Source organism: Harpegnathos saltator, unplaced genomic scaffold (genome assembly GCF_003227715.2).
Source record: "Harpegnathos saltator strain DR-91 unplaced genomic scaffold, Hsal_v8.6 scaffold25, whole genome shotgun sequence".
In the NCBI taxonomy this organism is placed as follows: domain Eukaryota; kingdom Metazoa; phylum Arthropoda; class Insecta; order Hymenoptera; family Formicidae; genus Harpegnathos; species Harpegnathos saltator.
In genome coordinates, this window is record NW_020230039.1 from 1,311,255 (window position 1) to 1,329,816 (window position 18,562).

General features: G+C 50.3%; 2 protein-coding genes across 2 annotated transcripts; both read left to right on the plus strand.

Moving 5' to 3' along the window:
• Positions 1 to 1,949: 1,949 nt before the first annotated feature.
• LOC105190484 (uncharacterized) lies at positions 1,950 to 2,651 on the plus strand. The gene has a single exon (XM_011153248.1). The coding sequence runs from the start codon at positions 1,950 to 1,952 to the stop codon at positions 2,649 to 2,651; it is 702 nt and encodes a 233-aa protein (XP_011151550.1).
• A 9,462-nt stretch (positions 2,652 to 12,113) lies between these two features.
• LOC112588597 (calponin homology domain-containing protein DDB_G0272472-like) lies at positions 12,114 to 15,051 on the plus strand. The gene is made up of 3 exons (XM_025298985.1): positions 12,114 to 13,890; positions 14,034 to 14,311; positions 14,383 to 15,051. The coding sequence occupies exons 1-3, from the start codon at positions 12,114 to 12,116 to the stop codon at positions 15,049 to 15,051; spliced, it is 2,724 nt and encodes a 907-aa protein (XP_025154770.1).
• The last annotated feature ends 3,511 nt before the right edge of the window (positions 15,052 to 18,562 follow it).

The following is an 18,562-nucleotide window of genomic DNA, read 5'->3' on the forward strand; positions in this document are numbered from 1 at the left end:
CCTTAGCCTTCTTTGCAAAAAATTCAACATGGCGCAGGCAAAGTATAGCCCGTATGACCGCGAGCTACTCGCGGTATACGACGCTATAAAGTACTATCAACGCATGCTGGAAGGAAGAATATTCACGATATACACGGACCACAAGCCGTTAACATACGCATTTAGACAGGATCTATTGCGCAGTTCACTAAGACAGGCTAGACACTTAGAATACATCGGGCAATTTATCACGGACATACAGCACATTGCGGGAAAAAACAACATAGTCGCCGATACATTATCCAGGGTACAAAGTATTCAGAAGGCAGTAAGCATGGAGAAACTTGCCAAGGCACAAGCAGAAGACGAGGAGTTAGCGAAGTATCTAGAAGGTAAAACGGCACTTAAACTAGAGGCAATACCAATACCCGGAACTAATACAACAGTCTACTGTGATACAACTACCTCCAGGGCCAGACCATTTGTAACGAAAGAACTGAGACATCAAGTCTTTCGCTCTCTACACATTATCACACCCAGGAGTGAAGGCCACCGCCAAGTTAGTAGCAGAAAGGTTTGTTTGGCCAAAGATAAAAACAGATTGCAGAAGATGGACACAAGCATATATAGAGTGTCAAAAGACAAAGATTACGAGGCACACTCGCACACCGATAGGGAACTTTCCGCCATCTAACAGATTCGAACATGTACACCTCGACTTGGTCGGTCCGCTGCCAGTATCACAAGGATATCGGTACTGTTTCACAATGGTCGACCGGGCAACACGCTGGCCAGAGGCAATCTCGTATCCAGACATTACAGTAGAAACAACCGCACGAGCATTCTTCGCAAACTGGGTGGCACGCTTCGGGACTCCCCGGAGAATTACAACAGACCAAGGACGATAATTTGAAGCGGAGTTGTTTCAACAAATCGCTCAAATGTGCGGAGTATAGAGATGGCGCATCACGGCATACCACCCAGCAGCGAATGGGATGGTGGAACGATTGCCCCGGCAATTAAAAACGGCCACATTTGCTACCAGATAGAAGCCTGAACAGACGTATTACCGATAGTACTACTAGGGATACGAACGGCAGTCAAGGATGACTTGAAGGCAACAGCAGCAGAGATGGTATACGGGGAAACATTGTGACTACCAGGAGAGTTCTTACAGAAGACAAAGCACAAGGAAGGTGAAAAAGAGCTCCTACGAACTCTTCACAGGGCCATGCGAGACCTTCAACCACAACGAGTTATATGGCATGGAGAAGCTAGCACATTTATTATACATAAGGATCTGCCTACAGCTTCGCACGTCTTCATACAACAAGACATGCCAACACGTACACTACAACCTACGTATAGTGGACCATACGAAGTTATTAACCGGACGTCGAAAGTGTACAAAGTAAGAGTCAAAGGACGGAACGTAAACGTCAGCATAGACCGTGTCAAACCAGCACATGGGATGAAGGAACACGGCCCCACAGCGGAATCCCCGGCAGAAGCAACAACAAAGGAACTATGCACGAGAAGCGGACGCCTAACACGACCTCCAGTACGATTCAATAGCACGGCCAATAAACAATGAAAAGGGTGATGTGGCGACATACCGCCACGCGGCCCTGAGCCGCAAAGTAAGCACTGCGGTCCTGCAGGATACGCACGGCAGACGCGCATGATAACACGCACCCCGACACGCGCCACGGCACGCGAATCTACCGCGTCGCACGCACATTGCGCGTGATTAGCTCGCGTACCGCAAGAGTTAGACGATAAGTGTTGGACGAAGACACGCTTCGCGAGTACAATAATCCGAAAGGACAACGATAAAAGGAGCACGACGGCAAGCAGGACCACTAATCCTTTTCCAGCGCTCGAGGGATACTCTCGAGGAGACCGTTGGAAAATTTTAGCGAACACGTCAGCTTTGCCTTCGCAAGAAGAGTAAGCTATTTTTAGAGCATATGTTGCGGAAGCGTACCCGGCCTTTGCCGCCGGCCACTCCACTCCGCAAAGCTGTTACAGGGTGGTCACCCCGGTCAATCGCCGCACCGCCGTTACCTGGACCACAGCGTACGACAGAACCGCAACGATCGGTTAAGCACCCGCATGGCAGTCCAGCAGTAACGAAAGTCGGAGCCCCCGAGGCGGCAAAACGTACAGCGGCCAAAGCGCCCGCAGCGGCGACCTGCGCTACAACGGTAGTAGCCGCTGAGCCAACCGTCGTCGCAGCATTGCCTCGGCGTAGCCACGTCTCTACAGAGACACTGGCTAGCCCCGGAGGAGACTATCCAGAGCGACGCAGTGAGGTCACTCTTCGGACCTGGAGACAACGACCGATCAGCCTACCGGAGCGAGCGCTCACACGTCCACCGGCGCACTATCTTATCACGGGAGACCAACGTCTCAAGCGGCGACAATCCTACCCCAGACTACGAGGTTTGCCACCTAGCCTGTGGGGACGTAAAGTTGCAAACGCCGCTACGCAGACGACTTCTCCGGCCCGGGTACATAGAGGCACATCACCAAGAACACCTCCAGGGGATACCCCACATTGGAGTGAAGACAGCAGCAAGGAGGATACGCCGGAGCCACCACGCAACGGGCCAATCCGCGTGACAATAACGGAGCCGCACATCGCTTATTGCGAGCGATTTTGTATATAGCGTACATAGATAAAATAAAGAAACCTATATAGTAAAAAGACTGTACTCTTCATCACTTAATTGTAGGGATACAAGACCCCACACTCACCGATTCTGCATAGTTAGAACCTTTTTTGTTTCCCAAGAAACCCAGAATCACTTTATTCAATGAAACCAAAACTTCTCTTTCTAAACAAGTCACTATTTTTTTCAAATTTCTCGTCGTTAGTAAGTAATCTATTAGATGTACAAAATAATCCAATTTCTTCAGCTACATTCAAGGTTTATTTTAAAAGAAAGTAAATTAAATTGTTCAATCAAAATATTCGCCGTTGCTTTCTTTAAGCTATAACTTGCTATAACTTTAAGCCATCTTTCAGGCAGCTGATGAATTCCATCTCGGTAAAACGTTACGTCTTTGGACACGATAAAGTCGTCAAGCCATTTTCGGATCTCATCCACTGATTGGAAGTGCATATCGGACAAGGCGTGTTGCATCGACCGGAACAAGTGATAATCGGATGGAGCAATGTCTGGTGAACACGCCGGGTGCTGCAAAACGTCCCAGCCAAGACTCATTATGATGTCTTTTATATTGGAAGCAATGTGTGGCCTGGCGTTGTCATGCAACAATTTCACTGGACGTTCTCCTTTGCCAGTATACGAGCGTTTTCGTTCCAATTCTTGACTCAAGCAGATTAATTGACGCTGGTAGCAGTCCGCAGTAACTGTTTCACCCGGTTCCAACAACTCATAATAAAGCCCTTGATATCCCACCAAATGTAGAGAAGAACCTTCTTTCCGAAGCGATTGGGTTTTGCGACCGATTTTGATGATTCGCCGGAATTTACCCATGACTTTCTGCGTTTCGAATTGTCATAGAGTATCCATTTCTCATCGCCCGTAACGATTTTCCACAAGAAAGACTTTCGACGCTGCTTATTGAGAAGAGAAAGACACGCTGCCACTCGTTGATTTTTGTTGGTTTCAGTGAGTTCATGCGGAATCCATTTTCCTTCTTTCTGGATCTTTCCCATCTTATGTAGGCGTTTGGAAATCGTTTGCTGCGTAACTCCCAACTGTTCTGCAAGCTCTTTTTGTGTTTGTGCCGAATTCTCAGCGAGCAGTTGTTCCAAATCATCATTATCGCACTTCGCAGGGTCTCCAGGGCGTTGTTTGTCGATTAGACTGAAATTACTACTTTTAAACCGCTTAAACCAAAATGTGAACACATCATACGATACAACACCTTCACCGAGAAAGGAACAAATCAATTCGCACGCTCTTGCAGCATTTTTTCCTTGTTGGAATTCGTAAAGAATGCAGTGTCGGATATGCACCTTATCTGTTGCCATTTTCGACAGTACTGAACTGAATACTTTTGAAGGTTATGTTGGGCTTTTCGCCAAATTATATTAGGTGTAGTAAAAAGAAATCCATTATTTTTCCAATAGATGGCTTTAGTTATCTGTATCTCGCGTTGTATAAGTCCGATCGGGTTCCACTAGATGGCGTTAGAAAGATGAGATTTCGTACTAAAAAAACTTTTGTGACAGTTTTGTGATTAGTTGACTCAGTTTTATTTGAGCGCGCGTCAAAGATGGACACTAGCAAAGAGAAAATACGCTATATTTTATAGTTTTTCTTCGATAAAGGCGAAAACGCAAGTCAGGCGGCTGAAAATGTGAATAGTGTTTATGGTCCTGATACTGTAACAGCTAATCACGCGCAATTTTGGTTTCGTCGATTCCGTTCCGGTAATTTCGATATCAAAGATGCACCACGCACTGGAAGGCCAATTGTCGAAGATATCGATAAAATCATGGACATTGTGGAGTCCGACCGTCATGTAAGCACTGTTTCGATTGCCCAAGAGCTAAAGATTGCACAAAAAACCGTTTGGAACCATTTGAATAAGGCTGGATACAAAAAGAAGCTCGATGTATGGGTACCACACGAGTTAACAAAAAAAAACCTCATGGACCGAATTTCCATCTGCGAATCGCTGCTGAATCGCAACAAAATCGACCCATTTCTGAAGCGGTTGGTCACTGGTGATGAAAAGTGGATCACTTACGACAACGTCAAGCGAAAACGGTCGTGGTCGAATCGCGGTGAGCCGGCGGAAACGGTAGCCAAGCCAGGATTGACGGCCAAGAAAGTTTTGCTGTGTGTTTGGTGGGACTGGCAGGGAATTATCTATTATCAGCTGCTCCCCTACGGCAAAACTCTTAACTCGGAACTGTACTGTCAACAATTGGACCGTCTGAAGGAAGCAATCGCCCAAAAGCGGCCAGCTTTGACCAATAGGAGAGGAATTGTGTTCCATCAGGACAACGCCAGGCTACACACATCGATAGTGACTCGCCAGAAGCTCCGGGAGCTTGGTTGGGAGGTTCTTATGCATCCACCTTATAGTCCGGACCTGGCACCAAGTGATTACCATCTGTTCCTGTCCATGGCGAACAATTTTGCTGGTGAAAAATTCGCTTCAAAAGAAGCTTGTGAAAATCGACTGTTTTTTGCCAATAGAGACGAGGGCTTCTATGAGAGAGGCATAATGAAATTACCTTCAAAATGGCAACAAGTTATCGAACAAAACGGCGCATATTTGCTCTAAATCGGATCATTCTGACTATGGTAATTAAAGCCTTCAATTTCATGCAAAAATAATGGATTTCTATTTACTACATCTGATATGTTCTTTTTAATAGCTGTGTCAACATTGCATAATCACAAAAGAGCGGGAAAATCTATTCAATTTAAAATTGATTTCATAACTGCTTAAAATAATCTGGATTATTCATTTGTACATCCAATAATTTGAGGCCCAATCAAAATGCCTTCCTTAATCCTTGCATCACTGAGATGAGGAAACTTTGTACAGAGGTATTTAAAATAATTTCCTTTCTTATGCAGGGCCTTCACGAATTGCTTCATTAGACCTAATTTTATGTGCAACGTAGGTAACCAAATTTTAGTAGGATCAACTGACGTTTCATTTATTATATTTTTCACGCCAGGTTCCAAGCTTTTTCTTACTTTCCATTTTTTCGGTCCAATGAAGTTCTCTGGCTCTCCCATTCTTCATTCTCTACTATCCCATTCGCAAAGAAAACATGGGAATTTATTGAAACCTTATTGCTGTCCTAGAAGCATACATAAAATTTTCAAATCATCGCAAATTAACCAATTGTGTTGTTCATAGTTAATATATCCCAACAGTGTTTTTAAGTTTTCATAAGTTTCTTTTAAATTAACTGAGTGAATAGATGCATTGTGACGTGGCAGCCGGAAAGGCGCCCGTCACAGGCCGACCTTTCGGCCCCTAGGCGAGGCTCTCGGGGGGGGGGGGGTGTCGCCTTGCGCTCTCCCCCGTAATAATTAGTGTTAGTAGTCGGAGCGCGCAGGTGGAACGGTCCCGCGTCCCCGAGCTCTGTGCCCCTGGACCTCCTGCGCCGCACATCAGGAGAGGAGGGATCGGTGGAGGAAGGAAGAGGATGACACCCCCTCGGCAAGACCGCCACCCCAGGTGAATGCACTCCTTTAATAATGCTAGTATCGGTTTCGTATCGTCGTGAAAGGTTCTCGCTGTCGCTTCCGTTGTCCACAGGCCTGCAAGGATACGCGCTGAACGGTCGGCGTTCCCGTGCTTGGCGCATGAACGCCGGCTAAACAAAGCCAGCCTGAACACTGAGATCGGGCGAGTGTGAGCAAGAGAGAGAGAGAGTGAGCAAGAGAGTGAGACCGAGCACCCGTCCCGCGGATCGAAAAACAAAGATCCGCGGAAGGATTCCCGTATAGGGAGATTTACCGAGGAACGGGGAGAGACGGGTAGCACGAGACAACACCAACGGACAAGAAAGTCTGTCAGGGGAGAAGGAGATAAAAAGAGGAGACTCCTATTGTCGCTCTCGAATATCGCCGACCTGCTTCCATATCGTACCGGAGAGAGATCGGCTACCGAAAAAGGGAAATACAAGCGAGGGATTTAGTGTGAAGTTTTTGGCGTCAGCAAGCGGAGGAGACGTCAGTGGCAGCGTGTGCCAGAGCGAGCGTGAGAGGGAGACGAGAGGAGGACCACGTCGCCGGGAGGTTCCCGATTGTGTAAGACCTTCCACCTGCATTATCGTTTCGGTGTCGTGAGAGTAAAAAGTCTCGTCAAAGTTATCGGCGTAGCGGGCAATCTCGAATTCGCGAGAGCCCAAGCGGAGTGTATCGTATCGAGGGGGTCGGACCGTTCCGATTCCCGAAATAATAAAGCTAAAGATAGTCGAAACGCGCCTCGTTATTTTTGTGTTTTCCCGGTCGTTCCCGACTTCCAACGAACCCTTCCCGTCTACCGACTTAAATATCGAAGGGCTACCGGTCCCGTCGACTTCGCGTGTCTCGGCCCTTTGGTGAGGTGTCGCGTAGCGTTGGTGAACGGTGCAGCCCGCTGCACCTGGCGCCCAACTGATTTTGTGAGAGCTAGGTTGGCCGAGACGCGCGGACCGACGGCAGTTTGCCGACGGCGAGCGATAATCGCGTCGCAGCATATATTCTCCCATTGTAAAGGAGAACAGCTTTGTCTTGAGGAATCAATGGAAAGTCTCCATTCATTAGCATTATAAGACTTTAATCCCAAAAAATACATCAAGTCAGATACGAGGGTGGTCCGATAAGTACTTAGCCTACAAAAGAAAAACGAAAATTTTGGAAAAGTGGCGATTTATTTCTCAACATAGTCTCCTTTTAGCTCGATACACTTGACCCAGCGATGCTCCAACTTCTTTAACCCGTCTGAAAAATACGTTTCCTCGAGGTCTGCAAAGTAGGCCTCCGTGGCGGCGATGACCTCCTCATTCGACTCAAATTTCTGCCCGGCGAGTGACTTTTTCAAGTTTGGAAACAGAAAGAAGTCGCACGGGGCCAAATCTGGAGAATACGGTGGATGGGGCAGCAGTTCGTAGCCCAATTCGACCAATTTGACCGTGGCGAGGGCGGAGGTGTGAGCCGGTGCGTTATCATGGTGGAAGAGCACTTTTTTCTTCGCCAAATGGGGCCGTTTTTTCTGCAATTCGGCGTCGAATCGGCCCAATAATTCGGTATAGTACAGCCCTGTGACCGTTTTGCCCTTCTCCAGGTAGTCGATGTAGATCACATCTTGTGAATCCCAGAAAACGGTGGCCATCACCTTTCCAGCCGATAGGACAGTCTTCGCCCTTCTTCGTCCTTCTTCGGAGCACGTTCGCCGGGTGAAGTCCACTGTTTCGACTGTTCCTTGGTCTCTGGTGTGTACCAGTGGATCCATGTTTCGTCGACGGTCACGAAACGACGCAGAAACTCCTTCGGATTGCACTTAAACAGCGTCAAACACTGCTCTGAAGTGGTCTCACGGTTGCGCTTGTTGTCCGGAGTGAGCAAACGCGGCACCCATCGCGCCGACAGCTTTCTTATGCCCAAAATTTCATGCAGGATATGACCCACGCGGTCTTTTGAGATGCCTACTGTCTCAGCTATCTCGCGCACCTTCAATCGGCGGTTTGCCAATACGAGATCGTGGATTTTTGTCATGTTATCCTCCGTGGTAGCCGTTTTCGGGAGACCTGGGCGTGGCTCATCAAAAACCGACGTGCGACCACGTTGAAACTCGTTAAACCAATTTTTGACGGTCGCCATCGAAGGAGAAGAGTCACCGTACACAGCATCCAAGCGCTCTTTCATTTCACTGCGCGATTTCCCTTCCAAAAACAAGAATCGAATCACCGACCGATATTGCTCTTTTTCCATTTTTCTAAAATCCGCCGACACGCCTGCTTCCACACGCGGTCAAAACAAAACTACGAATCCGATTCGGCTGAAATTTCGACAGTAGCCGTCTACGAGAATGTACTACACGATAGTAAATTTCTCTTGCGATAGTGGCGCCATCGGGCGGTGAGGCTAAGTACTTATCGGACCGCCCTAGTATATTGTTGCAGAAAACTAATGAATCTACCATAGAAAAAAAAAGGAATAAATTCCTTTTCACGATGTCTGTACCAAGGAAACGTTGTTTCTGATTCTAACAAATGTCTTTCTTTCAATCTGGATCCCAGTAACTCTACACTTTCTTTAAATAGACCTAAATCTCTTACAAGATCATTTAAAGCAGACTAATTGAAAAGCTTTGGACTATTGTCATCAAGCGGATCGATTTCATAAGTTTCAAAATCTACATTGTTTTCATCAACAGGATTGTCGTTGTCTAAAGATGGTAAAGAAGGGTTCATTAGTAGAGAAAGAATAGGAATATCAAGTCCATGAAAAACAGATCTTGTAGCGCATGAAAGTGTTGTATAAGAGATGTTTTTCTTATTGCGAGCATTATAGCTTATGATTTGGCATGAGCAAAAGTAACAGCTAGTTATATGATCAGTTGGTTCACGCCAAATCATTGGAATACCAAATCGCATGCCACTTCGTTTTCCTTTCAACCAATATCTCAATCCTTGATAGCAAGTTATACAAATTGTATGAGGAACCCATGGTTTATGGAAGATTTTTTATTTCAATATTAAAATATTGAAAATAACATGTTTTGATATTTTGAGTTATAGGAACTTTTTGTTTTTGTGAAACGTATTCACTACAGATGTAGCAAAATTTATCAGGATCGGTTTTACATTTTCGCGAAGACATTTTATTAAAAAAATATGTATGTATTAAAGAGAACAAATGAAATATGTTAATACTCTACACACTTTAAATGATATGTTATAATAAAGAGGAACAGGATATATGAAGTTATTATTGCAGCATAGTGTTACAAACATAATACTGCATTAATTTCACGTCAGTTCTGTGAAGTTCTTATCAGTGAAATAGTGTTAATTACGCAAGTAGTTCAGAATTATCAAAAGCCTATTGTCATAATTTCCTAAAAAATTTTCATCATGTTAACAATGATGTTAGTTGGTGTATAATATTATAAAAATAACTCCCAAAGAATCCTATCTTTTTATTTTCATTTTTGTCTTACTATGTACAATAAAGTATTATATTTTCTTTCATTTTATTGGTTTTAATTTTTTTAATTTTTAAGTTATAATTATCTCGAAAACCTGACATGATAGAAAAATTCTAAGGCCAGATTCGTATTCAGCGGACAAAATTACGTAGGAAATGACCTTTGACATCCACAACAAAACACAAAATCATACAGACCTGTGTAATCGGTTGAATATTGTGAAAAACAGCATTTTTTAGCTATTTAAACCTAATTATCTCTAAAACCTGATGTGATAGAAAAATTCTAAGACCGGATTCGTGTTCAGTGGACAAAATTACGTAGGAAATGACCATTGAAATTCAAAACGCAAAATCATGCAGACCTGTATAATTAGCGAAATATCGTAAGTTAAGTATTGAAAAATCACGTTTTCCTCAAATATCTCAAAAAATATTAGACAAATAAAAAATTGTTTTGGACAAAAGTTATTCGGGGAATGGTGCCCGTTTTGGGGCGGGCCCACTCCCCCCCTTCCCGTGGGTGCCACCTTGACGTGGTGGGGAGGCTTGAAGGTCCCAATAATGTACAGAGCTGTGCCGGCGGGGGTTTCGGCCCCTGGCAGGTTGTACCATGCCGGAGTGGTCTGTACTGAGGGACTGGACCAAGAGCACCTGACCGGGCTGAGTGGCCAGACTGGTTCTTGACCAGAACGGTCACAGAGCGGGTGGGAGGAGATCACCATCCCTGAAGACATTGCACGCCGGTGCTCCGGCAGCCGACAGGGATGGCCTCCTCTACATCCGCTCTAGGTAGGGGACCTCTCTCTCCGAGGCATTGCACGCCGGTGCTCCGGCAGCCGAAGAGAGAGAACCCTTTCCTCCTACCTCGGTTGGACAGTTATGGTTAGACCGGGAGGGACGTACCCGCACTCAGGGCTCCACCCCATGGGGATCCTCCCCCCATGAGCCTGGGTAGCGGGTTATTTCGAGCCGCTCGTACGTTTCCGAGGTCGGGGTCGGAGTACCTTTGAGACGTCCTAGGAGGACCCCTCTCTCTGAGGCATTGCACGCCGGTGTTCCGGCAGCCGAAGGGAGAGAGGACCTCCTCCCCTCATCTGTCACAGTCTTGACTGTGCGGATGGAGGATCCCACACCCGGGTCTGCACACCATGGGATAATTCCCATGGTACCTGGGGGGTGGAGGGGTGTCCCGGGCCGCTCGGACTTATTCCGAGGTCGGGGTCGGGGCACCCTAGGGTGATGAGAGGAGAGGACTCCACCTTCGTAGAGAGTGGATCTCCCCGACTTCCCTCACCCGTCTGGCTTCGGCCGGACGGACAGAGGAACCCACACCCGGGTCTGCACACCATGGGGCTTGCCCCATGGTACCTGGGGGATGGAGGGGTGTTCCGGACCGCTCGGACATATTCCGAGGTCGGGGTCGGGACACCCTCATGCGCCATCTAGAGGACTCACTCCTGGAGGCATTGCACGCCGGTGCTCCGGCAGCCAAAGGGAGTGATCCTCTCCCTCATCCGTCCCGGCCACGGCCGGGCGGAGGGAGATACCCACACCCGGGTCTGCACACCGTTAGGGTTTGGAACCCCTCACGGTACCCGGGGGGTGGAGGGGTGCTCCGGGCCGCTCGGACGTATTCCGAGGCAGGGCCGGAGCCCCTATGTGCTGTGCCCGAGAGAATGCGATCGCATCACCCTAAAGCGGACCCTCGGGCGGCACGAGCACACTGGCTGCCATGGGGGAGGCGTTCCCGATGGGGTACGACACCAGTGAACTACCTCCTTCCATGGAGCCCCCCGCGTGGCGGCGCTCTGCACGGTACCCGCATTGTCGGAGGTGCGGGACCCCCGAAAGCGGTCTGGCCACCAGAAATGGTGGTCAGGGCGCGTGTAGGGGGCGGGAGGCCAGTGCCGACGATGTAACATTCCGTCGGCCCGAGCCATATGGTGCTCCTCTGGGGGAACTCGGAGGCTCCCCCTTCCCGGGGGAACGCAGGCATGCCCGGGCATCGGAACCGTGCAGGGTTGTGGGTTTGAAACCAAAAATGACTACTGATTCTTCTTCTTCATACATGGACCCATCGGACACGGAATACATTAAGACGACCCAGGCATCGAAAAAGGATATGAGCAAGGTGGTAGCTCTCCGTAGCTTCAGGAAAGTGAAGGCAACGAATGTTGCCTCAGAAGACCAGCCTGGCATCAGCCGGGTGGTCAGAAGGGAAGGCCTCCGAAGCGCCAGGTCTCAGCGCGACAAAGGAGCAGATGATCCAAGATCAAGATCACGATCAAGATCCTCCATGGAGAGAGATGGGTCCTCATCAGATTATGGATCAACGGATGGACAGCAAGAAAAGAAGGTAGAAAAGGAAGGGAAATGGGATATTCCCAGAAAAGAAAACGGGGAAACGGACGAGGAACTTTTCTTAAAAAAGTAACTCGTGGAAGAGGAAGGAGGGAAACGACAGGAGAGTATAGGAAGAAAAAGGAATTCATGGCAAAAAGAGAAATATACCTGGAAAAGGTAAAAGAGGATAAGCTCATGAAGGCCTTGCAAAATCCATCCGAAGAATTCCGGGACTGCTCACAAGATCGCAAGTATAAAGCAGAACTTGCGAGATTAACGGAGCACTGGGAGGAAGCCCCCTTCAGAGATGTAACTGCATCGGTGTTGGAAGCATCAATGAAGATCTTAGGGTTCTCTGTAAAATCTAAGAACTTAAAGGGGACACATGTCAAAACGCTCAGGGATGCATCTGCTGCAATAACAGCAGGGGCAAACATAATGTCTAAGAAAATAGCCAGTGAAAAGAGGGGAGAATACCTGGACATAATAGAGGAGCTGAAAAATGAAAACAAAAAATTAAAAACTGAAATGGAGGAAATGAGGAAAGAAATGGAGGAAATGAGATGTACTCTACGAAGTATAAGGGAAGCACCGCCGACAACGATGGTGTCCTCCCCGCCTCCGGAGTACCAAGGAAACAGTGGTTGGAGTTTAAGGGGGACACCGCTGCCTGCAGCGGTGATCCCCCCGCCTCCAACCAATGTTGAGGAAATGGAAATAGGAGAAAGTTATGCAAGAGGAAGGATCTCGCCCCCATTGGCAGATCTAGAAGAAGAAGAGGAAAAGACAATAGGGGTAATTGAAGTCCAAAAGGGCCTCATAAGGACTAATAAAATACACCCCATTAAGGAAGAAAACAGGGTCGCAAAAGAAAAGAAAGAGGGCCCCAAAATTGAGGAAAACATTATCCTTAATACAAAAGCGAGGCTAGAAAGAAAAGAAAGACCGGAAAGAAGGGAAGAGGAGAACTTGGAAGGAAAAATCACCGCCATGGTACTTAAAGCCATGAATGAATATGCAAGACAAGATAACATACCACCAAAACGGGGGCCGGAAGGAAATCCAAGCAAAGGAAAGAAGAAAAAGAAAGGGAGTGGAAAAATAACAAGGGATCAGTCAACAAAACAAGCTCTGGGGAGTAAGAATAGGTCAGCAGAAATGCAGACACCGCTACCTCAGAGGACTGAACACCCGACTATGAAAATGACAGAACAGGAAACGGATATGTCAACCACCCAGGAAACTTGGGCCCAAGTAGTTGGAAGGAGGGGGAAAAGAGCAGAAAAGAAGGAAGAACAGGAAAGGAGGATCAAGAAAGAGGCAAGAAAAGGAATCAACAATGGAGTAGGAGGAGCTAAAATAAAAAGGAAGATTCCCAGTACTGCCGCGGTATCAATCACCGCTGACAAGGGGCAGTACAGAAAACTCCTGGCGGAGGCAAAAAGAAAAATTGATCTTGACGACCTGGGGATCCTAAAAATTAAAACCCGAATTGGTGCAACAGGTGCACTGATTCTGGAGATACCAGGGGAGGACAGGGGAGCCAATGCCGATACATTGGCAGAAAAACTGAGGGATGTTCTGGCTGATAAGGCAAAGATAAATCGCCCCCAGAAAATGGGAGAAATTCGTCTAAGGGGACTGGAGATCTCAACAGACGAAGAAGAAGCTAGAAGGAAAATAGCAGAGATTGGTGAATGCGAAATAGCAGACACAAAGGCAGGGAAAATAAGAACCACACAAGGAGGGGTTCGATCCTTATGGATGCAATGCCCCCTTTTAGCGGCAAAGAAAGCTGCCGAAAAAGGAGTCATCGCTATAGGATGGACGCAGGTAAAAGTGGAGTTGCTGATGGCAAGACCGATGCAATGTTACAGATGCATGGAGAAAGGACACGTGCAATACAACTGCACAAATGAAACAAGTCGGAGAGGAAACTGTTATAGATGCGGAGAATATGGACACCTGGCTCGCGATTGCGAAAAGAGAGTAAGGTGTCAAATTTGCGCAGAGGCAGGGATCTCAGCGGGTCACAGGATGGGGGGACCTGCATGTCACTCCCCTAAGAAAAGAAGACTAAGGGGAAGCAGGAGGAGATGGGGCAGACTTCCGCACCGAGGCCACCCACGCCCCCTGCTCTCCTAGAAGAGAAAGCGGAGAAAAAAAGGCAGGAGAAGGGTGTAGTAAAGGGGATGGTAACCCCATCTTCTTCAGCATGCCCAATCGTCCCCTCTGAAGACAAGTTGGAAAAGGTGGAGGAGATGGACGTGGACAGAAGAGGAGAGAAGCGTCCTCGCCCAAAAGAAGAAAACGAGAGTGACGAAAGGGAGCAGCCGGGTGGGAAGGTAATTGTCAACCCAACAGTTGAATAATGGCCACCCGACTGCTTCAATCGAACCTGCACCGCGCTCGTCAGGCTCAGCCTTTGTTTGAGCATACAATGACAGAGCGCGATGCAGGTTTGGGCATAGCGGCAGAGCCCAACCATGTCCCAAAGAACCACCCTAGGTGGTTCGGAGATAAGTTGGGCTCTGTCGCGGTAGTATGGAGGGCGAGTGAAAACTCACCTCCCGCTACTTTTTTGGATAGCGGGAAAGGTTTTGTTGTAGCCAGGTGGGGCGTTATCACTGTGGTCGGGGTATACCTCCCCCCAGCAAAGAGCCTGAATCTGTTTACATTTAGATCCAGGGTACAAGATATGGGAGGGACCATCAAAAGGTACCTCCCAGAGCCCGTCATCGTCGCCGGGGACTTCAATGCGAAGTCGGAACTGTGGGGTTCCCGGCGGGGTGACGGGCGGGGGGAGGAGGTCGAAAACTGGGCCGCGGGCCTGGGTCTGCACCTTTTAAACAAGGGCAAGAAGTCCACATTCGTGGGGTCGCAGGGGGAATCAATTATTGATTTATCGTGGGCAACCCCTGCGGCCCTGGGAAGGGTGCAGACCTGGAGGGTGACGGACGAACTGGAGACGTTGTTGGACCATCTCCTGATAGAGATGGAGCTGTCCGTCACCCCCAATAGCCTGCGGCCCAGTAAAAAGGATCAAAAAGATGAACCCCGACCAGGGAGATGGGCCTTAGCCTAATTGGATAGGGAGGCCCTGGAAATCTCCCTAGAGGGCTCCACCTGGCCACAATGGAGGGAAGGGCAGGACCTTGACTCTGAGGTCATGGAGGTAATGAGCATACTCGCACAGGCGTGCGATGCCTCCATGCCCAGGGTCAGGTCCTGCCCAAAAAGGTCCGCCTGGTGGTGGACCGACCAAATCGCAGACCTGAAGCGTGAGTCGGTCCACCTCAGGAGGGCCTTCAGGCGGGTCAGGAATGACCCGGGTTCGGACCCTCGAGGCTGTTTTGGCCGCCCGGAAAGACTTCTGCATAGCAGCAAAGGCCCTGAGAGAGGCCATAGGGGCGGCCAGAGGAAAAGGGTGGGACACCCTCCTCCTCTCACTGGATGCGGATCCGTGGGGGCGTCCATACAGGATAGTTATGCAAAAACTCAAGCCATGGACGCCCCCGTTGACGGTGACGCTTGACCTCCGGTTCCTGGAGCGGGTCATGGGGTCACTCTTCCCGGTGGGAGAGAAGACCCCATTGGCCCGTATATTGCTCCCACCCCTGATCAACAGGGGGAGGTGCCGGGGGTCACAGAGGAGGAGGTGGCCGGGGCTATCAAAAAGGTCAAGAGCCGTAAGGCTCCGGGACCGTATGGTATTCCCGGCCGGGTTTTTACCCTAGCCTCGGGGTTCATGAACCAAAGATTTGCGGACCTGTTCTCACAGGCACTAAGGAAAGGTAGGTTCCCCCCAGTCTGGGGGAAGGCCAATGTGGTCCTCCTCCGAAAAGAGGGCAAACCGGAGGACTCCCCCTCCGCGTACCGGCCCATATGCCTCCTGGATGAGGCGGGCAAGCTCTTCGAGCGTGTTATAGCTGCCCGCCTCACGGAGCATATGTCCCGGAAGGGACCGAGTCTTCACGACGGCAAATACGGCTTCCGAGAGGGCAGATCCACAGTGGATGCTATATTATATCTGAAAGCCCTCTCGGAGGCCATAGTGATGGAGGGCAGGGTGGCGGTGGCGGTATCCTTGGATATCGCCAACGCATTCAACACCCTGCCCTGGGGTGAGGTGGTGAAAGCCATGCAGAAGTATTTCTGCTTCCCACCCTACCTCACGGCCGTCGTGGAGGATTACTTCCGGGGTCGGCTTCTAAGTTGGATGGACGCCGACGGCAAGGTACGCGAGAGGGGGATGAGTTGCGGGGTTCCACAGGGCTCAGTGTTGGGCCCGCTACTGTGGAACCTCGGATACAACTTAGTCCTCCGAGTAGCCCTCCCCCCCCGACTGTAGCATTATCTGCTACGCAGATGACACTCTCATCTTGGCCGGGGGGAAAGACTGGGGGGAAGCCGTGGTGACGGCCAACCAAGCGGTGGCAGGCGTTGTGCGCGCCATTCGTAATCTGGGCCTGGTGGTGACGGAGAAGAAAACCGAGGCGATCTTCTTCCACGACAAGGGTAGAAAGCCACCCCAGGCTCAGATAAAGGTGGGAACGACCAGGGTCCTGATAAAGGCCCAGATGAATTATCTGGCCCTCATTTTGGACGGAACCTGGTGCTTCAGGGGGCATATCAATCGTCTGGTCCCCCGACTAAGAGCAGTGTCTAATAGATTGGGCAGACTTATACCCAATGTCTGGGGACCGGACGGAAAGGCCCGCCGCCTACACGCAGGAGTGCTAAATTCCGTGGCGTTGTACGGAGCGCCCGTATGGGCGGAGGCCCTGGCCGTCAGTCATCCGATGCAGGCGCAACTGCGCAATGTGCACAGGACGCTGGCGGTCAGGGTCGTTAGATGCTACCGTACGGTCTCCTACGTAGCGGCGGAGGCTCTGGCCAGCATGCCCCCCTGGAGCTCCTCGCGCTGACATACAGACACATGTATGTCATACATGTCAGGAAGCGGGAGCTCCTGCAAGCAAGGGAGCGGGAGAATCGCTCGCCGGAGCACTGAGGAAGATGAAGCACCAGGCTCGACTAGTTCTCCTCCAGAAATGGCAAAGGATTCTGGCGAATGCCAGATACGGGAGGAGGACAGTCGAGGCCATCCAGCCCTGCCTGCAAGAGTGGGCAGGGCATTCGGGACCCTGTCGCTCAGGATGGCACAGGTGCTCACCGGACACGGATGTTTCGGTGAGTACCTGTGCCGAATCGGAAATGAGCGCACAACGTGCTGCCACCACTGTGACAACGATCACGACTCCGCGCAACATACGCTCCAGGATTGCCCCGCCTGGAGCGAGCAGCGCGGAGTCGTGACCAGAGAACTGGGTAATGACCTCTCGCTCCCCACAATAGTCGGGGCCATAGTGGGGAGTGAGAAGAAGTGGAATGTGTTCTCTTCCTTCTGTGAATCGATAATAACGCAGAAGGAGGAGGCTGAGGAGGTCCGCCGCAGGGCGGAAGGGCGAGGGAGAAAGAGAAAGAGGAGAGAGAGGCAACGAGCATGGAGGGGAGTGAGGAGCAGAAGCAGAGAGGGGGACGCGGACTCCTCTGAGGAGGAGGCCGTTAGGAGGATGGTGGCTCCACCACCTCCTCCCCCCACTCCCCCTTCTGCTCCCCCTCCGGTACCAGTGGGAAGGACTCATGAGGGACTTAATGCCCCCAACAAAGTCCAAAGGCAAAGGACAGATGGAAACAGGGGTGTGGCGATGGTGGTATTACAACGACTGACCCCCCTGATGATGGCGGCAGCGTTGCTGACCGCCCTCCCCCGTGGTGACGATGGCGGGGACACTACCACCGCCACCCCCTGCTGCCCCTCTTACGGCAGCAACGGGAGAGAGATGGAGCGGATGGAGGGCCCGGCTTAGGCCAATCCGAAGTAATTCGGATATGCGGGAGGGGGGTCGCTAGGACCCCCCATTCCATTCCTCCGCGGAGGTGGGAAGAGCCCGGCGGCTAGGGGAGTTTCTTCCCCCCGTAACCGCCGGGCGGGAGGATGGGGCACCGGGTGGGGGCTCCCGGTGCCCGAACCAGCCCTCCAAACGTATGGTGGCTGGCTGATACGGTGGGTCAGTCACACAACATGTACTGGCGGCGCCTCATCTGGTCAGGAACAGTGGTCGAAGCGGGCTTCGGCCGGCTTCCCCCTTCCTGACCGAAGAGATGAGGCGTGAGGGACGGGAAAGGGGAGCGGTGGTCGAAGCGAGCCCTTGGGTTGGCTTGCCCCCTCCCCCACCCCGGCCCTCAGGGACAGAAGGCATATGCCTGGACTCGGGGCCCCGATAAGCAGTTACCGTGCTCCGGGGCCCCGAGGTCAGTCCCTTCGCAGCACCACCCGAGGAGGTTTTAGCCGGTAGGAGTCCGGCATAACCCTAGCCCTTCCCCGAGAGTCAGGGTATCCATGATGGATTTCCTCCTCGTCAAAAAAAAAAAGGGCCCACTCTCCCAAAAACCCCACCTCCCCGACTTTAGGGGAGGGGGGTAAGGGGTGAGGGCGGATGCCCCCTCACCCCATAGGCGACACCAGAAGGCCAACCGGTCGGTCCTAGACCGCGCCCTGGATTCCCTTTGCGGAACAGGGCGCGGTAAAG